The 23,070-nt window shown below is 36.6% G+C and overlaps 2 protein-coding genes across 26 annotated transcripts; one reads left to right on the top strand and one right to left on the bottom strand.

Annotated features, from left to right (window-relative positions):
• Positions 1 to 1,875: 1,875 nt before the first annotated feature.
• Positions 1,876 to 6,941, top strand: LOC112747644 (uncharacterized). 23 transcript variants are annotated; one of them, XM_025795794.3, is made up of 10 exons: positions 1,876 to 2,265; positions 3,024 to 3,172; positions 3,850 to 3,965; positions 4,103 to 4,173; positions 4,349 to 4,416; positions 5,250 to 5,427; positions 5,543 to 5,627; positions 5,763 to 5,817; positions 6,176 to 6,314; positions 6,495 to 6,941. In XM_025795794.3, exons 6-10 carry the CDS (start codon positions 5,251 to 5,253, stop codon positions 6,597 to 6,599), a joined length of 561 nt encoding a protein of 186 aa, XP_025651579.1. In that variant the 5' UTR covers positions 1,876 to 2,265; positions 3,024 to 3,172; positions 3,850 to 3,965; positions 4,103 to 4,173; positions 4,349 to 4,416; position 5,250; the 3' UTR covers positions 6,600 to 6,941. The 23 variants fall into 23 exon arrangements, with proteins under 23 accessions (XP_025651579.1, XP_072074585.1, XP_072074581.1 ...); XM_072218484.1 differs by having other exon boundaries at positions 1,879 to 2,265; positions 4,112 to 4,173; XM_072218480.1 differs by having other exon boundaries at positions 1,879 to 2,265; positions 4,112 to 4,173; positions 4,300 to 4,416.
• On the bottom strand, positions 6,783 to 15,031 carry LOC112747643 (DNA mismatch repair protein MLH3-like). 3 transcript variants are annotated; one of them, XM_025795785.3, is made up of 25 exons: positions 14,724 to 15,031; positions 14,588 to 14,639; positions 14,415 to 14,462; positions 13,778 to 13,932; positions 13,603 to 13,660; positions 13,213 to 13,270; positions 12,998 to 13,090; positions 12,755 to 12,920; positions 12,612 to 12,627; positions 12,278 to 12,498; positions 11,927 to 11,996; positions 11,758 to 11,838; positions 10,185 to 11,546; positions 10,007 to 10,088; positions 9,809 to 9,918; positions 9,314 to 9,387; positions 9,010 to 9,207; positions 8,634 to 8,678; positions 8,512 to 8,565; positions 8,316 to 8,419; positions 8,023 to 8,071; positions 7,842 to 7,901; positions 7,676 to 7,748; positions 7,315 to 7,400; positions 6,783 to 7,237 (listed from the first exon to the last, which is right to left on the bottom strand). In XM_025795785.3, the coding sequence occupies exons 1-25, from the start codon at positions 14,853 to 14,855 to the stop codon at positions 7,157 to 7,159; spliced, it is 3,528 nt and encodes a 1,175-aa protein (XP_025651570.1). In that variant the 5' UTR covers positions 14,856 to 15,031; the 3' UTR covers positions 6,783 to 7,156. The 3 variants fall into 3 exon arrangements, with proteins under 3 accessions (XP_025651570.1, XP_025651568.1, XP_072074571.1); XM_025795783.2 differs by having other exon boundaries at positions 6,783 to 7,220; XM_072218470.1 differs by lacking the exons at positions 13,778 to 13,932; positions 14,415 to 14,462; positions 14,588 to 14,639; positions 14,724 to 15,031 and having other exon boundaries at positions 6,783 to 7,220; positions 13,213 to 13,308; positions 13,603 to 13,648.
• Between the last annotated feature and the right edge of the window lie 8,039 nt (positions 15,032 to 23,070).

Below are 23,070 nucleotides of genomic sequence, written 5' to 3'. Positions count from 1 at the left end.
CCCTAATGTGTTGTTTTGTCATCAGTCTGTATTTGTCAAAGGAGGACCATGGAAGGATATTTGCCAGTTACAAATTAAGGAACAGAAGGTGAGGGAGAAGATGATTCGGGGTTTATCTCTGGAAGTAGGTAATTGTAGACAAGTGCATTTTTGGGAGGACAGTTGGTTGCCGACTGGTATGTTAAAGGACACTTTCCCAAGGCTTTTCTCGATTTCAAATCAGAACGGATCTGTTATAACGGATTGTGGTTTTTGGGATGGGTTAGAATGGATATGGAACTTTTAGTGGAGACGGGAACTATTTCAATGGGAGATGGAATTAGTTAACCAACTTCATGAAGTTCTATAATCAGTCAATTTTACAACTGAGAGAGAGGACCAGCTGGTGTGAAAATTTGATAAATCTGGCTTTTATACTACTAACTCCTTTGTGCAGGCGGAAACACTTCCGGAAGAAATTACGAGCTATAGTTTCACTAGTTCCATTTGGAGAGGTTTAGTACCTCCATGTATTGAGTTATTCACCTGATTTGTGCTAGTTGGTAGAGTCAATACTAAGGAAAGATTACGAAGGCTAGGCGTTATTGATCAGCTGGATAGCGCGTGTGTTTTATGTAAAAAGGATGTTGAGGACCTCCACCACTTGTTTCTTCGTTGTCAGTTTACTTGGTAGGTGTGGTGTGCATAGTTGTTTGACTATGGCAGATTATGGGTTGTTCCAGGGACAATTAAGCAACATTTTGAAAGCTGAACGGGAGTGACTGTAAGGAAGGAGGAACGTAATAGGTGGCTAATTGGATTTTTTGTTATTGTTTGGCATATATGGATGGAAAGGAACGACAGAATCTTCAGGAGTCAAAAAGTAGGAATTGCGAAAATTATTAATAGGTCGCTTAGGAGTTGTAAGGATTGGAGTAGAGTTGATCCAAATGGTTGTTGATGTCAATGTCGAAGATGACTATGAATTGTTTATTTTTACTGTTTAGTTCTTAGTTCTTTGTTGCTCCACCTTGTTGTGTTGAGTTAGGGGTGTCAAAAATCCCCAGGAGGCGGGGATCCCCGCGGGGATCGCCCCAAACGGGGCCCCAATGGTGAAAAATTTTTCCCGTGGGAATGGGGATGGGGAGCAAAATTATCCCGAGATAGGCGCGGGGACCCAAGCGGGGATCTCCGCCCCATCCCCGATAATTCCCCGAATTTTTGAATTTACTTAATAACCCTTACTTTATTTCTAATATAGGGCTTTTTTAGTAATTTCACTCATTGAAAAACCCTAACCCTATTGTTCAAGATTTTATTTTATGGATTATGATTTGCTATGTTATATTTCTGGACTTATAATCTTGGATAAGATATGTTTGTGTGTTTGTAATAATATTTTGTAATTTGTTTTTTGGTTTTTTTGATATTTTTTATTATAATTTCTATATGAATGTTAAACATAGGGAGATGGGGAATGGGGCCTGCGGAGAACGCGAAAAACGCAGGAAATGGGAATGGGGACAATTATTCCCCCATGGCGGAGAACGGGGCGGGGACGGGGAGCAGGAAGGCATCCCCCGGCCCCGCCCCGCCCCACCCCATCCCATTGACATCCCTATGTTGAGCTCCTTTACTTCAAAAAAAAAAAAAGAGTAATTAGTGTTGTTCATATAAAAACCAAAAAATATAATTCTAAAAATGAACCGAACTAAACGGTTCAATTGGATTAATCAGAAAATCAGACTAAACCGATTCAGTTAGCCTTATAAACTGTTTAACAAAACCGGTAAAAAACCGGCCGAACCAGCAGTTAACCTGTGAACCGCTGAAACTGGACGGTTTTTTAAAGGATTTCCGGTTCAAAAACCCCTCCAAACGGCGCCGTTTTAATTCCTAAAAAGAAAACTAAATCCCCATTCCCCACCGCACCCAAGCGAAGCCCCATTCCTATCCTCTCTGAAGCTGAAGTGAACATTTGAAATTCAGAGCACAGAACTCTAGCCCTCCAGCTCTCCATCCCCGCAGCCACCGCAGCCCCGCAACCACCGCAGCCACCGCAGCCCCGCAGCCCCCACAACCCCGCAGCCACGCTTCGTTGTTATAGCCGAACTCGTCTCCACTGGGTAGAGGCATCTCGTGCGGAAGCTCCGTAGCTGTCGCAGGAGCTGTGTCGCCGTTGTAGGAACCTCCGTCGTCTCTTCTGTTCGAGCTCTATCTCTTTGTGTTTGCCGGTGTCGTCGTCTCCTCTGTCGTGGCCGTCACTCCGTTCCTTCTCGCCGCCCGGTAAGCACTGTGATTTCGATTTTGGTAATACTGTGTTCGCCGGTGTCGTCGCTTCCTCGTCGTCTCCTCTGTGTTTCCTGATTTTACTGTTGTTAATAATTGAGTTGCTGATTTAGGGTTTGTCATTCTGAGTTACAGATTTTGTCAATTTTTGCTTATTTTGTTTTGCTGAGTTGCCTATGTTTATGAAACTGGAGTTGGTTATGCTGATTCTCAGATTCCGAATTGCTATTTTGTTGATTTTGGAGCGTGATTGCCAGGATAGAACTTTTGTTGCTGTTGCATTCTTTTTTCTATTTTGTTGATTGTAACCATTGTGAGTTGTTGTTTTTGTTATTTTTTATTTTGTTTTTGTTGATTATAATAATTCTGAGTCGTTATTTTATTATTATGATTTTGGAATAATTTGTTGATTATGATCTGTGGCGCGGCTGCTGGTGTTGCTGCTGCCTTTCGCGCACCAGTAGGTGGTGTCCTCTTTCTTTGCCCTTGAAGAGGCAGCTTCATGGTTTCTATCTATTTCTGCTTAGACTATTCATTCTTACTCTCTCAATCTCATACTATATATAGCTTGTAAATTTTATATTGAGGGAAAGAAAAACTTATTTACCAATCCAATTTTTCTAACATTCTCTATAAAATGTTAACTAGATGTAAGAGTTTACGTTGCTTTGATCATCAATGTGTAAAATGAGTAGCAAACAAAGATGTTACATAGCATAGCCTGAAAACTCATCATTTTCTTTCTTTTTCTTTAGGTGGAGGAGTGCTCTTTGGTGGAGGACATTTTTCACCACAGCAGTAGTTGCTATTGTTTTAAGAGCTGCAATTCAGCTTTGCGCCACCAGGAAATGCGGCTTATTCGGAGAAGGTGGTCTGATAATGTATGATATTGGTTCTTCCCAAGGTAACATACTAGCAGCAATACTATTGAGGGTCATTGGAGGAGTTCTTGGAATTATTAAGTAATTGATTATCTAAGTTATTTCTTTTGGTCTTAAAAGGTATGAAACTCAACATCTTAGCTCTATTGATGAAAGATTATAGGTTGAATTTATATATTTGAAATTATATATAGGTTTTTTAATTTTATTTAATATTTAATTAAACTGGTTGAATCTCAAGTGAACCCTGGTCGAACCAGTAAACTAATAAACCAATAATTTTATCGGTTTATTGATCGGTCCGGTTCTCATAACCTTGCCAAAAAATCAATTGATTGATTTAAAAACCTTAACCTGATTTTTTTTCCTAGAAAAACCCGTTCAATCCTATCATAAGCTAACAAAATGTTATCAGTTATTATTATTTATTAGTCTATTTTTCACAAAAGCACCCTGGCTATCAGAAATAATACGACGGGGTATAAATTATGTTTCTTTGATCGTAGGAATTAGGATTCAAAATTATATTTTAAAACTTTAAACAAATACGAGAATAAATTAAAATTTCTTAAAATAAGCGGAATTAATTTATGGTTTTAGGAACGAAATCGGTGAGAAATGAAACCAGATTTATACCCTAATTTCCTAATTTGAGTAATTTGGTAGGTCCCGAATTCTACGCTGACAAATCCTGCCACAGCCTTACACGCCGCCGTCGCCAGCCGCCACCAGTGGGAGCAAGGACGCCGGAACCATTCTTTCTTGCTCCATCTTGCGACTTGTGCCTTGCGAGGCGCTTCTCTCTGCCTCTCTCACGTGAGCAACCCTTTCTTAGCTACTGACTACCATTTTTTTATGAAGCTAACCAACAAAGGTGATAAGGCATGCTAGTTTGAAGTTGCAATTCAATTTCAAATCAAAACTTGGTTATGGACTTGGTGGCATTGTTTCAGATGATCCAGTGAAGAGTTTCTGAGGGGTTTATTTGGGTACTACAATGTAACAAGTTCACAATCCAATAGAGGTAAGATATTTTCCTACATTTTTATGTATTGAATATATTAGTTAATTTTTTTTTTATCGAATTAAGAGTTTTCAATTCTGAAAATGTATAAAATTTAAATTTGTCGATGTTGATGAAAATATGTAGTGTTTTTTTGTGGGTCCACCATTGATGATTCTCACTTCACTCTTTGAAGCATCACCGTTTCCCCTATTTGCGCTTCGGCTATCTTTCTTTCCTCTTCTTCCAAATCAGATCATAAGGGTAAGTCTATGGCATTCTCACGCTTTCCTTTTGATATTGGGTTCTTTAGGGTCCTGAAGCTGTCATCTGTTACTTTTTTATGTTATCAATTGATTGATGATTTTGGGTAATTCAATTAATTCTGATCTTAGCTGTGAATGATTTTATTATATAGTATCTAATATACTCAACACCTAGTAGCCATCGATTTTCTTTAGCCGGTGATTTTGAATGTGACGGTTAGAATCTGGCAATGAGATTGACATAAAACTAATTTGAGGTTTCAATTTTCAACTTAAGCTAGGTTTCCATGGATTTTGGGATTCCGATACTTGTTTTTCGAAGAAATAGTTGCGTGCTCCAGAGAACAAGCAACTATTTCTAGTGTTTCTGTTGTGTTCATGTTGTGTGCTGTGCTATGGCATTTTATAAAAGATTGCCTTTCAAAGCTATTATAGGCTAGAGTTTTGGACACCAGTTTGCCAATTTTCTGAATTCATGGATTGGTTAACTTTGTTCTTTAATTCCTTTTACCGTTTAACAAAGCGTGTTTGTTCAGCAAAGCTTTGTTATTTTATGATGAATCTTTTAAAAATTTAGGTTATGTTTGGTTGGGGTGTAAACTTTCATAAATGAGCTCATTTGTAAAGTTACATATTAAATTCATCCATGAAAATGTTCCCCCCTATTTTACCACCGAACCAAACATACTCTTAAGATGTAAATTACTTGAATCAATGAACTTGTTATTGTTTTTATCACTGAGAATGTGCGAACTCTCTTGCAGAGTGCAAGTCTAAGAAAGAATTTTCTGATTATTTATATATCTTTTCCGTTTTGCCTTTTGGTTACAGAATGGTAAAATTCACGATGAGTAAGGGCAGATATACGTATACCCATGATCAGAAATATCCCTGCGAAAATGTCGACATACACCACATAATTTTGAAGAGTGGTAGGGCAAATTATGTCTTTGTATACACCTCAGCAGTTCTTGTATTAGCTTCTGCCTTATATCTCTATATTCTTGGGGTAAGCCTTTCAACATTCTTTTTGGCTTTTTACAATGACTTGATGTTTTCAAAACTTTTGGAACTCTTTCATCTGTTTTTTGTTTTTAACTTGATTAGTCCACTTGTGTTAACAGGAAAAATCAATTAGTATTGTATATTACAGCCTGCTTTTCGACATATTTCTTGTCAAGTTATTGCTTCGAAAGCCTGTTAAGAAAGGTGAGGGCCTGAAAGTATTTAAGGTGTTTTGGAAGCTAATTTTTAGTTTTTGTAACCGGCAAGAATTAATGTGTGGTTTATCTTCTAAGTTCGAAAGTTCTTTTCTCACGTTTGAGTGTTTGTACTTGCATGCAGAGTCTGTTGTAATTATGCCAGCTTTTGGAGTACAGCTTGAGACTCACTACATGAGGTATAGCTTTTAGTTAATTGATTATTTATTCGTAGTTCAACAAGCTAGTAAACACCAAGTGAGAAGCCAAATGTAATATCTAATTGTTCCATAGAATAGTCTTTTCAAAGAAAAGGTTGAGAAAGTTGAACGCTGACACTAGTTTCCCAGCCTTTTGAAAATGTTCATGCTTGAGACATTTTTAATGTATGCCTCTGCTTGCATCTGGATTGTACATTTGAGAATACCTTGTCTAATTTGTGTTTAGCTATCAGCAATCTACATCATATGTAAATATTTTTGAGTTCATTTTAGTAGTTATCCAGCATGGTGTTTATGTATATCATCCTTATTTTTGTCTTTGGATACTTTGTCACAGTGGAAAAATCGTTAGATGCTTTGTTCCCATTGACAAGATTCTGAAACCTGTTCTAGTAGAATGTGTGACACCAGTGACTTGTTACTGGACACTATCGTTGATGATTCGTGGGGAATCGGAAATGGTATTAGTTTTCAAGGTAAAATTATTCTTGGTTACATTAGTAAAAATATTAATGGTGGAAACACTGTTGCATGTTTTTAGAAGGCTATACATTTTAGGGCACTTACTAATAACCAAATAGGTCATTTTAGTTTCTTTTCTTTGGACAGAGATCAGTTTAGTTTCTAACAAAGAATCTCTGCATTTTATTTTATAGAGCTTGCATCCACCAGTGAAAATGCTGGTCCATGTATGGAAGGCCCTGTGTGCTGCAACTGATATCAAGGAAGAGGCTTTGAACACATGCACAACCAACAATTGATAGCTATGATGTAGTGATTCAGGACCTGTTTGAAATAATCTCAAAGTTCATAGTTTGGGAAGTATACATTTTTGGCATTTCTGGCCATCTACCGAGGGCTAATCAACTAGATTGTTGTGCCATAAATTAGGTAGGTTGCATAAACAGGAATGTTTCGTGACATGACATGACACATGCTGAATATTATTGCCAAGAGAATGTTTCTATGCGCATTAAACAACTTTACATGTATCGTTATCTTAGCGATCAAATTGGACCTCTCATTATACACCATGTAAAATGACGTTGAATCGGTTATATATCTATCTATATACAATCATCTATAGCACGATTGTCTATCTATCTTGTATATTCTCTGAATGTTCTTCTGTACACTCAATTACATCAAATGAATAAACAGTGATACATCATACATTCTGTTGCAACTAGTAAAATTGAAAGGTCTCAGGTTCCTCTAGCAGAAGATAAACGCTCTGCTGTGCGTTCAACACATACTTTGTGCCTTTGTAATCCATGAAACTTATCATTTGAGCAGCCATTCATTTGTCCAAGCTTGGCTATCTGATTATGCAATGCCTCCAAGTTGACAAGAGGAACAGTTGTCGGTCGCCCATGAGCGCACTGCACGGTAAATTCCTCTATTCATGTCACGAGCCATGCATTCCCATCAATACACATGCAGAGATAGTGGAACGTTAAAAAACACATATCTTACTTGGAAACAAAGTGACGTATGCTTTAGCTCTTCAACTATAAGGGAACACTCTGACGGTAGCAATGAATCCCCAAACATAATTGCACCTACACGATAAAGACATTGATAAACAACAGAGTAAATAATTAGTTTAAGACTTAAGATGATATGATAAAACAAAGGGAGCAATTCCACAGAAGTTCCAGAAACGGGCCAACATTTCCTTTCATTCAACTAAGTTTGTCTGATTTATATCAACATCGAGAAGGCACTGCATAAATTATGTGCAGCCCTCTGTACTTCGGTGAAGAAATGGGACCCAAATATGGAATTCCTGTAAATATAATAAGGCATTTAAAACTCCTTGATATTGGCCACATACCTCTGCATGCTTTCAAATTTAGGACTCGTATAACAGAGGGCGGCATAGTTGATGATCCATCAGTGTCAGCAAGCTAAGATAAAGAAATCAGGTGATGTGAAATGTTCAATTATTGAAGGAATACAATTAAAACGCAACAAAAGCTCAGATAAGGCTTTTTTTAAACCTGCTGAAGAAACTCTAAAAGATCAACATCATTTAAGTTGACACCTAAAATACAAGGAACCTACAAGCAATTACATAACACCACACATCAGTAATATGTAAAACATGGAAGGCATTTAGCACTTCTTGCAAATTGAATTTAAATGAAGTTGATAATAATAAATGCATGGCTCGATGCGAACCGCTATAAGTGTGACGGCCATAGGTTGTCTGTTGAGAACATCCAGATTCCTGCAAGCCAATGAAAATTATATATTAAAAAACCACATCCAACTGAATAAGTTTGATGTAACAAATTATTCTAGTTTAATTTGGGGCCAGACAATAAGATGCACGATATGAGCAAATAAAGGCATTTTCTATCTTGATTCGTTGACAAAACAATAAATAATGAATGACTCATCAACACTATTCGCCTTCTAAAAACATTGATCTAGGAAGTATACAACTTTTGCAAGCCAGCAGACAAGCATACCTTTTATAGGGTTCAGAATGAACATGAATGTTGCACATCCAACCCCAATCTTTAATCTGTTCGTTATAACTATGAAGTAGTTGATAACCAATCTCTGGCAGCACCTGTATAATGCGTTTTGCTAATGGTGTAATCATTTTAAAGAATCAGGGAGAGAAAAGAGTCTCATAGACCCTCTAATTCATAGGATACATACCAGTTCCTGTTCAGCATCCAGATGGGTTATTCCTTTTGCTTCTCCAGATAATACCTACATGTTACTTAGTCTCATAAATAACACTGGATAAATCTTCTGACATTCACCACAAACAAGTTTACCTTTTGCCGCAATTCTTCCAGTCTGATTCTTTCATCTGCAGCATGCTGTAACAAAAGAACTATCAATGTTATACACAACTTACTGCATCTGTAAAGTGTATTATTTTTAAAAAAAATCATTTAGCAAGAATCCAGGCTTGTGTTAAGCCGAAAAGATGCAAATGCATAACCCTAAGGCAATATAACTTAACTGTTGCTTAAAGGCAGATACAAGTAAACGTACACGTGGAGGTGGACAGCCAAATTTTAAGATACAAGCGTGAGATTTCTAATAGAAATTTGGAGGTCAATGAGATTTCCATAGAAACTTATCATTACTTTTGCTTATTTGATATTCAACTGTACTGTATCTGCAATAGTGTACAGCAAGACAGACCTGATCAATAACAGCAAGGGTTCCACCAGCCACAACTGGAATGAATTTCTTATCCACCTGATGGAGAACTTTGGCATCTTCAAGGCATTTCTTACTGATTGCTTCAGGTATTAATGAATCTCCAGCAAGATGCAAAAATCCCGAAGAGATATCAAGTATATTGTTTTGACTTTGAACTTCAACCACTTTATTGTTTTTCTATTAAAAGTCAAAGGTCATACTCACGGTCAGATTACAGTCATCCTCTATAGTAATAAATGTCTCAAATGTAACATAGTAATCCCACGAAGATTGAAAACATAACTGGAATTTCAGGTGAGCATGTCCTCCATTTGATCCCCTGATCTATGGAATCTTGTGCTTCCCTTGAGAACAACTCTGAAATACAGAACAATATGCGACAGCAGTTTAAAAGTTGATTATAAGATGAATGCTTACAAAAGTTTCAACTAACCAAATTAATCCGAAAGTAAACTTTTTCCGCTAAAGAAGATGGTGCAAAATGCAAAGCTTCTACAACTCTTGCCTATGTTTTTTGGTAGAAACTGCTAAACATGAGAGAGTAACTTTCAGCCTGACACAGCACATTGAAATATGCTACAGCAAAACTTCTATTTTAAAATTATAAATATTACTCAAAATAATCTCTGAAGATAGACCAGCTACTAAACAACAGATCTCTGACAACTCATTCTGAATTAAAAGCCGGGCTATATTGAGCATGGTTATGAGCCAAAAAAAAAAGTTTTCAAAAGCTCCTTGTGTCATACTGTAGTTTCTCTTAACAACTTGAACTTACCTCTGAGTGGAGCATTGTTCTGAATGTTGAAACTATCAAACCCATCAATCTCCTTGTTGTCATTACAATGTGCATCTCCCAGAGCATCTGATCTCTGTTTCACATTAGATCTATGATCAGGGTAATTTGAATAGGTCAGTGAAAAATTATTCCCAACAGTTGAGTAGCTAGAGAAATGGTCAACAAGAGCTATCCTACTTGAATTCTTGCAGAAAGTGATCTTCAGTGCTTGGGTGAAGAGCTCCACTAGATTGTTGAGCATATATAAAATCAGAAGCTTCTGCAGATTGAAAAGAGAAGGGGGGAAATATCATGAAAATGGGAATTATTGTTGCTTCAAAAAATAGGAAGGGAAAGGCAAAGGAAAATGGAAAACCTCGATGGTTGAAAGCAGGATTGGAGGCTTGGCCAGTAAGTCTTTTGGCTATCATTCCTGATGGATGGTTGAAAGCAGGATTGGAGGCTTGGCCAGTAGGCCTTTTGGCTATCATTTCTGATGGCTGATTTAAAGATACAAACCTCCTTTTCCTTTTATGGAATGGTGGAGCTGAAGAGCTTCTTTTAGATCTTTCATTATTCTTGTCCAATGCTGGATGTCTCAAATGATCCATCCTGCTTTTGTTCTTGTCATGGCTTTTGCACTTTTCAACACATGTATCAGGCAACAAGCACTCAGATTCCTCAAATAAAACATCTGGCCTTTTTTTAGTAGAATATTTATGACCACGATCAGGCCAGTCAACCTCTGTGTCGAATATCATTTCCGAATCAATAGCATCAGTAAATTCAAAGACATTTCGTTTGGCATTCCTTGAAATATCGTAGACAAAGTCACAGTCATTTTCTTCCTCATCAGTAAGTATTGTACGATGAAGTCCAAGATCATTAATATCAGCTGCATGATCACCACCCCATGCACTGGCTGGAGATGAGGCTTCTTGATAGACAGAATGCCATTCAGAAGTAAATAGCTGATCAACAGTCCCAGAGTTCATTGTTTGTGCTGCTGAATAGTATGAATATGGAAGATCTTCAGCCACTGCTCTAGAGAAAAAATCACAATCTCTAGACAATTTTAATTTTTTCACATTTGAACAGCGTTGAGCACCATAGTCCTTCAGACTGTCACAGTCTTCCCTTGTTTGTTTTCTCCAAAAGCCATCAGTGTGGAGTTCATGTTCATCATTTATAAAGAAAGCCTTCTCTCGCAGGATACTTCCTTTTATAGAACAGCTTTTCAGAAAAGGCTTTTGAAAATCCTCATTTACCTCTACGTTGTTACAAAACCCATGGCTATCATTAAGTAAGCAGTCTTCAAATGATTCGTTGATCATATCAGCTCCTACAGCACAGGATTTTCTTCCCTTTGAAGAACTTGGTGCATCAAAAGGTACATTATCAAATAAAATTTCTGCACTAGGAACATTATCATCTGAAAAGTAATCTCCTAGTGATTGACCATTCTTATCATACATCAATAAACTCTTATGCTTTCCAACAGTTGGCATGCATCTGGCATATGAATCATCCACTAAATTTCCAGAAAAAAGAGTCTGATAAGAGAAGTCTCTCTTGTTTTGTTTCTCTCTCAATATTTCAGTCCCTTGACACAAGTAACCAAGAGAGGTTCTAACATCTTCCCTGTCAGATTGATGATATTCATCTTTGGTTAGCTTGCCTGAAGTGGAAACAGAGAGTTCTTGGGAATTCTTAGTATGGCTTCCAAATCTTGATTTATCTGCAACAAAGATATTTGACAATAGTAGTCCAATGTATATAAAAACAAGCCAGCATGATCCACTGTACAAAAAACAATTATGGGGATATCTACCTTATGTAATGTTCAACCCATGTGTATAAGACAAGAAAGCAAAAAGTAAACGAACAAAATTGATCACACTCAAATAAAGCAAAGGAATCTGTTTGACCACCAAAACAATAAACCTTACCTGCTTCTGTTGAAAGAATGTTGAGATCTTCCCAAGGTTGATCTCCATGTACCATGTAAGTGGACTGATTGAAGGACTCTCCTATAAGAATCCCAGTAATAAATAGTGAATAAAAATGTGAAAAACAATAGCTCATCATACCTATGTAAGATGCAGTGAGAGGGCATACCACAATCTAGGTTTTCCTCCCAGCATTCTTTTATGACCTTCTCAATGAAGTTGAGTATAGAATCCCAATCCTTAATTTGCAGGATATAAAAATGTTGAGCCAGAAAAAAAATCAGATTTATCTAGTGTACCAAGAAGTGATAAGACAATTCCCACTGAATGAAACAATAATACAGGAACCCCAAAAAAGAAATTCTACACATCTCTAATAAATGTTCTGAATTTGGACTAGAACCCTATAAAATTCACTTTTGGACCTTCAACAAACAACTATGAATTATGGAGCCCATACAGCAACAATGATTGACAAACATGGTAAAAAAAAGAGTAAAGAAAAAGGCAAAAGAATTACCTTGAATTGTACCCAAGTTTTTGATGGTTCAAATGTCAAATCATAGAAAGAACGAGGGCAACTTATATTCAAGATATAAGCTGGACATGGTTGAGACCTACTTTTCTTCTTGTTTTCAAACTCATTATTAGTATTCCATGAATTCAGATGCTCAAACCTATTAGCCAATTGACTCAGAAGCTTATGAATTGGGCCACTGCTAACGAACTGTGAGTTAACATCTAACAATGTTAAGGCCAACAATTCAAATGTTTATGGTATTCAGTACTTTTCAAACCTCAGCATATCTACTGTGCCATAATTACACTATCTAAATTTGTAGTCACAAGGATACAGACATACTGTAAAGCCTGCAAAGCAAATACAGAAACACACCAGAAGTTAGCGGACGGGACAGGGACAGAATCTATATCAAAGGAAGAAAAAGTTGATGTATTAATTACTTTTTTAAGATTTTACATGAGAAATATAAATCACCTTCATATTCAAAGCATTGCAAGGGCCAGAGACATATCCAGATAGCTTTATGATATCATTCTCAACTTCTAAAGCTTGAAGAAAGCTTGATACCTCCTCCCCAAAGCCGCTGGTCAAAAGTGCTAGTGGAGAAGAAGCAATTTGTGTGCAGAAAAGCTCATCATCTCTACACGTAAAGTATATAAAATGTTACTAAGACAAATACAAAGAAGATTGACTTTGTTATTTTGCAAGGGAAGATACCTTTCAACATCGATAACTTTGAAGGAAACATTTGGACGCACAAGAGCAAGCCGCTGTACACATTTCTTGATTGATTGCAGCACCTTATTGGGACTTTTATTGCAGAGGTGAATTCATCGGTCAATACAAAATTATCAAACAGATCCATTGTTCATTAAAGATAAATTAAACTTCACAAAATATGTCATTTGCATGGTGGTACAAGAGAAAAGAACCTGGATTGCATGTATTTCCTCCGAACTGGTTGGTTGTAAAATAAATCGCGGACAGCAACTGACAGTCACCAGCTCATGGTTAGCAATGAAATTGTTCTATTAAACAAATGAGATAAAAATGATCATCAAGCATGGAGGAGAAAATTTTAAAGCAAATACTTTTATTGCAAGCAAAAGGAAAAATGATTAGCAAGTGAGAAGTAGCAAACACATTAGATGCCTCTACTAGTCTACGTATCAATCAAGTATTATTGCAATCTTGTATCAATAATAGCTGAAGCGTATAAAAGATTATGCACTAAAGTTGAATAACATCCATGTATTAACAAGTACCACCACCATAATGAGAAATTAAAACCATACAATTTTCAGATTCATCAAAATAATTACCTGTTGTACCAACTTCCTTCCTATCATCATCAACACCAAGATACAAGCATTTGCACCCCTGCAGTAAAACCAGAAAAGTAAACCAGAACAAAGTTTGCATCAAAATCAACAGCAATCATAATATATACTTGCATGAAATAGTACTAATGAACAAACTGCTGGAAATTATCCCCACCTTCAATACTTTTCTATATCCATTGGGCCTTCCGTATGTTCTTGTCACAATTTCCAACAAAGAGACTTCGGAAATGGAAGCTAAAGCTTCCCCACGAAAACCAAAGTTTCCGCTGGTGGCATTCAAGTCATCCAAATTACGAAGTTTTGATGTTGCTGCTTGCACAACAGGCAGGTATCACCGAATCACATTATCAATGACAACATAAACAAAATCAAATTCATGAAAGATAAACAAGAAAAGCCTCTTTTTTTTTCCCTTCCTTATTAAATCAATCCAAAATAAAAACACGCTAGTTGTAGCCTTTTAGAAGTTGAGATTGGCACGTTATAATAACAAACTCAAGCACTCTCCTAAGTCCTAACACAGCTTCCCTTAACGCCAGCCCCACTGGAGAGCTGTGTATAATACAACTTGAGAAGGCAATAAGGATATTTTGATAACCTATAATCGCTTCCACAAAACCATTTTGACTACCTACTTGTATTAGCAATTAAAAAAATTGACAACAAAAATGTCTTTTGACGCCCTCTAAAATTTGAAAAATGAACACAGCCCAAGACTAATACTGCTGCATTCAGAAAAGTTACATGCATTAAGAAAGAAAGAAACAAACAACGAAGTATATGCAATGTACCGTATCTTTCTCCCACCAATTCAAGTCCATCTCGAGCAATTCCACCTCCTACAAAACATACATTCATTGAAACCAAAAAATGAACGAAAAACCGAATGTCCATTGCAGTATATCAAAATTTTTAATCAGGAAAAAGAATACGAAATCAAAATTGCTAAGCAAAATTGAATTACCGTCATCTACTACTTTTACGTAACAGCTCCCAATGCTAACAAACACAGAAACCTGAAAACAACGCACCGAACAGTTTCAGTTTCAAGTTCAGCATTAGAAGCTAACAAAAATTACAGATACTAGATACTACACTACCTTTGTGGCACCAGCATCGAGGCTATTGAAAACTAGTTCCTCGACGACGCGGGTGGAATCGAACAAGAAGATGCCGGAACGCACTGAACTGCGAACGGCCTCCGGCAAAGGTCTTATGCTTGGCGCCGCCATGGAGCTCCGGCGCTGCTGCAAAATGTGATCTCTTACGATAGGGCTTATGCTCCGACGTCGTCGTTTGATCAGAGAGCGCGAAGTATCACGCTGAGTGTCAGTGACTCGGTCTCAGTGTGTTGCTGTTTTCGGTACGCGCAAAAAAGAAATGGCAGTTTGATACTACTAACTGAAACGACTTGCCGTATACTGTGATGTTTATATATCAATAATAAAACTTACGTGTGCAGAAATAAAAGAAACGCTTATTTAAAATATTTGATAACAAAAAATTAAAAATTAAAACTATCAAAATTTATTATTTTTAATTTTATTTAAAATACCATACAATAAATAAAATCATTTAAATAGTTTGAATTTATTATTTTTTATTTTTCCAATATTATTGTATTTTAAAAATAGAAGAATTATTAATTTAATTCACAAAATATTTTTGACAATTGTTTAGTTCTTGAAAGATACATATGTACTAGATCAATTTAACTAAAATATTTTTAACATTGATTTAATCCCTAAAAATATTTTTTGTCACAAATTTGTGGGTCGATTTTTAACATTTAATCCTATTTGTTCAAACTCCATAGTTTAAAGTGCAGTTATTGAATTGTTTTTTTTTTTTTTCATAAACCACACTCCAAGTGACGACACTCGCTCTGTTCAACTTTTTTTTTTAAATTAATAGTAATAAGTTATTATGTATAATTTAATTTTAAAAAAATTATTTAATATTTAATATAATATAAATAAAAATTTAGTTTAATTTAAAGATTAATGAATTTTAATATCTAAAAAATAAATAATAATATTAAAAAAATTAAAAAATATATTATTATTAATATTTTTTAATTAAATAAAAATTTTTAAATTTTATAAAGTGAATTTTTTTTGTGATTGTCTTTTTTTATTTATTTAGTATTAATTTTCTCTGTTTTAAATGTTACAACTAAAAGATCTTTTCCAACTATAAATATTGTGAAAAATAATTTAAAAACAAAATAAAAAATAATTTTTTACTAATTATCTTTTAATTATATTGAAAAGAAAATTGCTGAAAAATTTAACACAAATTCTTTTATCGATAAATTATATGATATGAAAAATCGACCACTTCGTTAATAAAAAATACACATATATTTTTTTGTACTTTAAAATATATTTTCTATCAGTATATTTTTATAATACATCTTATATTATATAATTTTTAATAATATGTGTTATTGGCCTCCCTTAATAACATTTCCGGATCCATTCATGTCACTTGCAAATAACACACAAAGTCTCAATAACGACAAAAAAAAAAAAAAAAAAAAAAACCATTCTTCCTGTAATATGAAAATTAAAAAGCGATTTTACTTTGGTCTCCAAAAATTATATATGACATCTATTTGATTATTGATTTTTATAATTCCAAGGAAACCATTTGATGTACATTCATTTGTTTGTATAGATAAAATAATATGGATAATGTGGGGTATGAATATGACCATTATCGTCTTTAACATATTCATGTTAAAATAAAATGGAATGGAAAGAAATGAAAATATCTAGGGGAGTAACATTATCGATCATAATAATGAAAATGACCATTTCAACTCCTAATAAAATGACGTTGAATTTTTCTTCAAGTAATGTTTACAATTTTCTAAATACTTAATTGATCCTACATGGATTTTTTAGAAATTAAGCAAATGCTAAAAATCTTTTAATGACAAGTCTAATATTTGTACTTTTAGTATAAAATCAACTGAGTTCTATCTAAAAAGATTAGCCTACAATTTTATATTATCTTAATAAAAAAAATAAACAATTAGGATGGTTTGCAAACATCTTTTTAACAGATCCAGATTTTTATCAAATAATGCTTTTTCTAACAGGCTGGAATGACAAATACTATTATATTGAAAAGTAATATAATTAAGATGCTTTCAGAAGAATCAATTCTAAAACAAATAATAAAAATTGGATGACTACCAACACAAACCCAACTATATTTGTTGTTTACTATTAAAAGTATGAATTGCTTCAAATCATAGTAAAAATTTACTCTTGATAAATGGTTATCAATAAATTCTTCTTTCGATATTTCACATTTCTTAATATGTATACACCCACGGTAATATAATAGCTATATTTTTCAGCAAAATGGCAATCAAATTAGTTCATAAGTTTTTATACAATAATTAAATTGGGCTCTCAATTTTTAAATTGATCATATTAATTATTTAGTTTTGAACTGCCAATCAAATTAGTTTCTTTGTCAGTTGATCAATCAACAATCAACAGCGTTAATAAAAAGTTAATGTGAAATATTAATTATAAACATAAACATTTTGCTATGTTGCATATCAGTTAGACTTTTCCATCGACGGACAGTACGACAACGGATATTTTACAGATTTTGAGCGGTATATTGATGGTAGATGACCTGTATGGGATCAGTTTCAAGAGCTATTGAGTGTGTTGTCTCTGATAGATTACATTGACAAGTTCATTGTGAAGTGCATTTGGATGCAGGATACATTCAGTCATTCTCCCCATGACGCAGACAAGGAGACAGTCAAGAGGTACGCGAGGGCGTATATCATGATGCTTTTATCCACCCAATTCTTTGGTGACAAGTCCAGTACAAGCATGCATATTCGGCGGCTACCATGCATAACGAGATTAAAGGACATGGGTGGATACAGTCAGGGATCCACCGCTCTGTCATGGTTATGCTGGTGCTTGTGCCGTGTAGCCAACAGGAATGTGATTAAGTTGGCCGGTCCATTGTAGCTCATTAGTCATGGATCTTTTGGCAGTTCCCGGGTTTCAGGCCCGTTGGGTTTGATGCTTTTCATTGGTCGTTGGCGACGAGGTACGTACCGTTTTATGTAGGGGTGTCAAAAATCCCCAGGAGGCGGGGATTCCCGTGGGGACCGCCCCGAATGGAGCCCCGATGATGGGGAATTTTCGCCGTGGGGATGGAGATGGGGAGCGAAATTCCCCCGAGACAGGCGCGGGGACCCGAGCGGGGATCCCCGCCCTATCCCCGATAATTCCCCGAATGTTTGAAATTTCTTAAATAACCTTACTTTATTTCTAACATAGGAGTTTTTTAGTAATTTCACCAATTAAAAAATCATAATCCTATTATTCAGTCTTTCCTACTCACCGTGTTGTTTGCTGCGCCATCTACTCTCTATTCCCAGTCCCAACTCTCTTCCATCTCCACTTTGTTCAAATTCCAAAACTCCCACGGCACCATACGTTGTTCTCTCCCATAGCTCCAACTCTCTCCGGTTTTCACTTGATGTTAAAGACTATATCTTGTTTTTTTTAGAATGGAAATTGTATTTTAAGATTTTATTTTATGGACTATAATTTACTATGTTGTATTTGTGGACTTATAATCTTGGATAAGATATGTTTGTGTGTTTGTAATAGTATCTAGTTTATTTTTTATCTTTTTGATATTTTTTACTATAATTTTCATATGAATGTTAAACATAAGGGGATGGGGAATGGGGCCCCGCGGGGAATACGGGGAACGCGGGGAATGGGGATGGGGACAATTATCCCCCCACAGCGGGGATCGGGGTGGGGATGGGGATTAATCTGGGGGCGGGGACGGGGAGCAGGGAGGCATCCCCCGCCCCCGCCCCGCCCCATCCCATTGACATCCCTAGTTTTATGGTTGTTATGTTTAGTAACATATATTAGAGATTGTTGCCGTTGTTCATAACATATATTGCGTTTCAGGTGGGCCAGTTAGTTATCAGCCAACATTAAGCGGGAAGGGGCCTAGAGTCGCGCATGGAGACTCATGATAGATTTACTCCGAGCAATGGATGTGAGTGATCTACGGTTGAAGCATTCATTATTAAATTTGTTTAAACTACTTACTGGATGTAAATTGACTTACAATACTCTTCATTTGTTACCAGTTCACGTGGATGCCATATAGCGCACTGGATGTTGTTCAGGTAGTTCATCCTGAGATCTTAGAGCCCCAACATATGGCACTATGGAGTGTTCTGAGGGCATTGATCTACTTTGTCATGATAGAGTGGTATTAGGTGGATAGGGTGCCATTACACTTTCATGGAGTACAGCATCGTCCACTACCTGCACTCGACATTGATTTTCTAATGGCGAAGTTTTGAACACCCTACAGAGTTGGCACATATATTGGATCAGGCAGGCCAACCATGTGTTACGATTTGACGTGGTGGTAGATCTAGGACCATCACAAGCTTACTTGGAGTGGTGGCACGAACATGGGAAGAGATTCTTATCGCCGGAGCTCTTTCTTAGAGACCCTATAGTGGATGCTATCCCAGCCGATGTCACGCAGAGAGGTTCAGGGTGGGTTCCTGAGATGGATCAGGTGCTAGATATTCTTAACAAACGTCGAGTGGAATGGAGACGTCGTGTTGGTACACGAGCCAGTGATCATGAGTTGAGATGGCTCGATGATGCGATTGATGCCATGGAGGGGAGAGGTCGAGGTCGTCGACGAAATAGGGGCGTGGCCGAGAGGGAGGGAGGGGTGGATGTTGAGGTAGAGGTCGACGTATTAAGAGAGGCGGGAATGATGGTGGTGTAGTAGAGATGGAGGTGGAGATGATGATGACGGTAGATCTGGAGGTGGTGGTAGAGGTGGTGGAGGTGGAAATGATACTGGTGGTGGTGGTGGTTTAGGGAGTGGATCTAATGTTGGTGAAGGTGCTGATGGAAGTGGAGATGGTAGAGGTGGTGGTGGGGTGACAGTGGCATTCAGTGTAGTGCTTTAGGGTCAGGAGATGGTGATGGGTTTGGAGGTGACGAGTATTTTGGTAATTATTTTGTTGATGTCTTTAGTAGTGATATATCTCTGCATGAGAGTCAGACATTCATGAGCCTGGGTGAACTCCTTTTGGATTTGCTAGACAATGATGACCTAGATAGTGACTTCAGAGGATCCCACTTCCTAAAGGAGATTAGTGTCATTATCCAGGAGGATGAGGCAGCCCAACGTGAACCGCAGCTCTTTGGACAGCAAACACCTCTTGATGTGGGCCTGAACGAGTCTCTGTCAGGGCCTTTGGATGAGATATTTGAATTGGGTGGCACTCCTCCCTTGGCAGTTGCAGCTGCACCCCCTGATCGTGCTGGTCCATCTATCCCACCTGGACCAATCGGAGGCGAGGATGAGGTATCTCTCATTCAGAGAGCACAGAGAATCAGACGCCACGTCGCTACTTTACAGGATCACATCTATTCTAACTATTTGGATGATTGTTATGTTATGTGTTATTATGTTATCGTGCTATGTCATTATTATTGTGTTGTTGTATTAGGAATTATGTTATTATGGTTGTTATGTTATCATATTATTATGTGATTATGTTTTCATGTTATGTCATTATATAATACTTGAATGACTTTGGAAGGTATATATTAATAATGTTCTTAATTAATGTACATTAAAAGTTCACAAAAATAAAAGTGAAGGTAGCATCGTGTTGAAAAAGAAAACACAATAATATTAATAATGACAGTCTGTTAGACAAGACAACAATAACAATAATTAAAAACTCGAAAAAGATAATACATTTTTCAACAAGTATTGCTAAACAATAATAAAGTGTAATACATGAGACATATGAAAAGGCTACAACAAACAACAACAACAACAAAGCCTTGTCCCACTATGTGGGGTTGGCTACATGAATCAAACGACGCCATTGTGCTATGTCATGTATCATGTCTACAGAGAGACCGTTTACATGTAGATCTCGTTTGACCACCTCATGGATGGTCTTCTTAGGTCTTCCTCTGCCTTTCGCCCTTTGTCCATCTTCCATCTCATCCATCCTCCTGACTGGATGTTCTATCGGTCTTCTTCTCACATGTCCAAACCACCTGAGACGCGATTCAACCATCTTTTCCACAATGGGTGCTACTCCAACTCTCTCCCTTATATCTTCATTCCTTATTTTATCCAATCGCGTATGACCACTCATCTATCTCAACATCTTCATCTCTGCCACACTCAGCTTATGTTCGTGCTCCCCTTTAGCCGCCCAACACTCCGTACCATACAGCATAGCCGGTCTTATAGCGGTGCGATAGAATTTACCTTTAAGTTTTAAAGGCACTTTTTTGTCGCATATAAAACCAAATGCACTCCGCCATTTTGACCAACCTGCTTGGATCCTATGATTTACATCATGTTTAGTCTCTCCATTATCCTGTATGATGCATCCAAGATACTTAAAACTTTTAACTTTTTCTAGGATGTTTTCTCCAATCTTCACCTCTATATTGGGATTTTTCCTTCTCAGACTGAACTTACATTCCATATATTCCGTCTTGCTACGGCTTATGCGCAGACTATACACTTCTAAAGCTTCTCTCCATAACTCCAACTTCTTATTTAGGTCTTCCCTTGACTCTCCCATAAGGACGATATCATCGGCAAAAAGCATGCACCATGGCACAGGCTCTTGGATGTGCTCTGTGAGTACTTCCAGGACTAATGTGAAAAGGTATGGGCTTAAGGATGATCCCTGGTGTAATCCTATACCAATAGGGAATTCTTCCGTCACACCACCTTGAGTCTTCACACTAGTTGTGGCCCATTATACATGTCTTTAATTGCCCGAATATATGCGATCCTTACTCTCCTCTCTTCTAAAACCTTCCATAAGACCTCCCTTGGTACCCTATCATACGCTTTTTCCAAATCAATAAATAATTAAGGGAAACTCTCAGGGACCAGCAAATATATCAATATCTAACCATCATTCAGCCAGCATGCGTTTTTACATTAGGGCTCTCTCACGCGCTATCACAAACAGCTTTCTCTCACGCGCTACCCAAACGGCTTTCTCTCACGCTCCTCTCCAAGGAACTAGCCGCGGAGCACCGCTAGCCGGATACGCTCTTCTACGATTCGTTGACAAAGCTTGAAACTTCACCTTTTACTCTTTGATAATATTTTCTTCTCCGTTGATCATGGAATCAGTGTTAGAAGAACAGAATATTGAAGTAAGCAATTTCTCCCTCTTCTAATTTCATGATTTTTGTAATGATTTTCATAGTGCATCAATGAACACAATGATGATTATGATTATGAATTTCTGAGCTTGCAAAGCATGCTGTTTTTTTTTCATAACAGAGTTTAAATTGAATGTACAGAATTCAAATTATATCTTATTCGCTTTTGATTTTCATAATGCAACAATTCACAATTAACGCAAACTAACTGTTTGATGAAATGACTAAGACAGAAAATATAAAAAATGTTAGTGTTTCTTGTTTGTTGTTTCTGAGTAATGAATAATGGTTTTTAGAAGAATGCCCTGCTACCATAAAACACTCTTGATCCATCTTTTTTCTTCTTACTATTATTACTAACATCATCAATTTTCTGATATGATGTTGTTATTATTGCTGCTTTCATGATTATGAATCACATCACCACAATCTTTATCTTTTCTTTTAGATTTGTCAATTTCCATAGGTAGCTTCATTCTTGTTAATAAGACAAGATGCATCCTCAATGAATCTGATCTAACCTTAGCTGCTAAGAACCTGAAGTAGAAGTAGAAGCATCAAATTTGTAATTGTTCTATAACAGTAAACATGTTCTATGATTTTTTTGGGGTTGGAGGTACATAATTTCCAAGGGTTAGGAAAGTGAGGCTAAGCTAGTTAATAGGTAGTGTTGTGTTTTATGTAGTTGTTTTGTTTTGGTTGGGTTTGTGATGCATTCAAATGCAGTCTGTTGTTGTAGGATCCTGTTTTGCATTCTTTTTTGTACATTTTGCAACCAGTTTAATGAGATTCTCACACATGACTTAGTATAGTTTGTACCTACTTTAATGAGATTTTGATTTACTATCTGATGTATGCTAATTTTTTTACAGGATGTGCCCAAGGTTGGCATGTGTTTTGGAACCATTGAAGATGCAAATCAATTTTATCAGAATTATGCTAAGCGCGTTGGTTTTGTTACTAAGATAAGGTTTACCCGAAGAGTTGGTAAAGATAAGGTTCCTAAGAATCAAATGATCACTTGCAATAGGGAGGGAAAACGCAAGTCTAGAGTTTCACCAATAGAAAAGACCAACTCTAGAACCAACTACAATTGCCCTGCAAGGATTTCTATTAGGTTGAATAAGGAGGGTCTTTGGATTATATCGAAGGTGTGCTTGGATCATTCACATCCTTGTGATCCAGAGATGGC

The sequence above is a fragment of the Arachis hypogaea genome, chromosome 15, assembly GCF_003086295.3.
Source record: "Arachis hypogaea cultivar Tifrunner chromosome 15, arahy.Tifrunner.gnm2.J5K5, whole genome shotgun sequence".
In the NCBI taxonomy this organism is placed as follows: Eukaryota; Viridiplantae; Streptophyta; class Magnoliopsida; order Fabales; family Fabaceae; genus Arachis; species Arachis hypogaea.
This window is presented reverse-complemented; position numbering and strand designations above follow the sequence as displayed.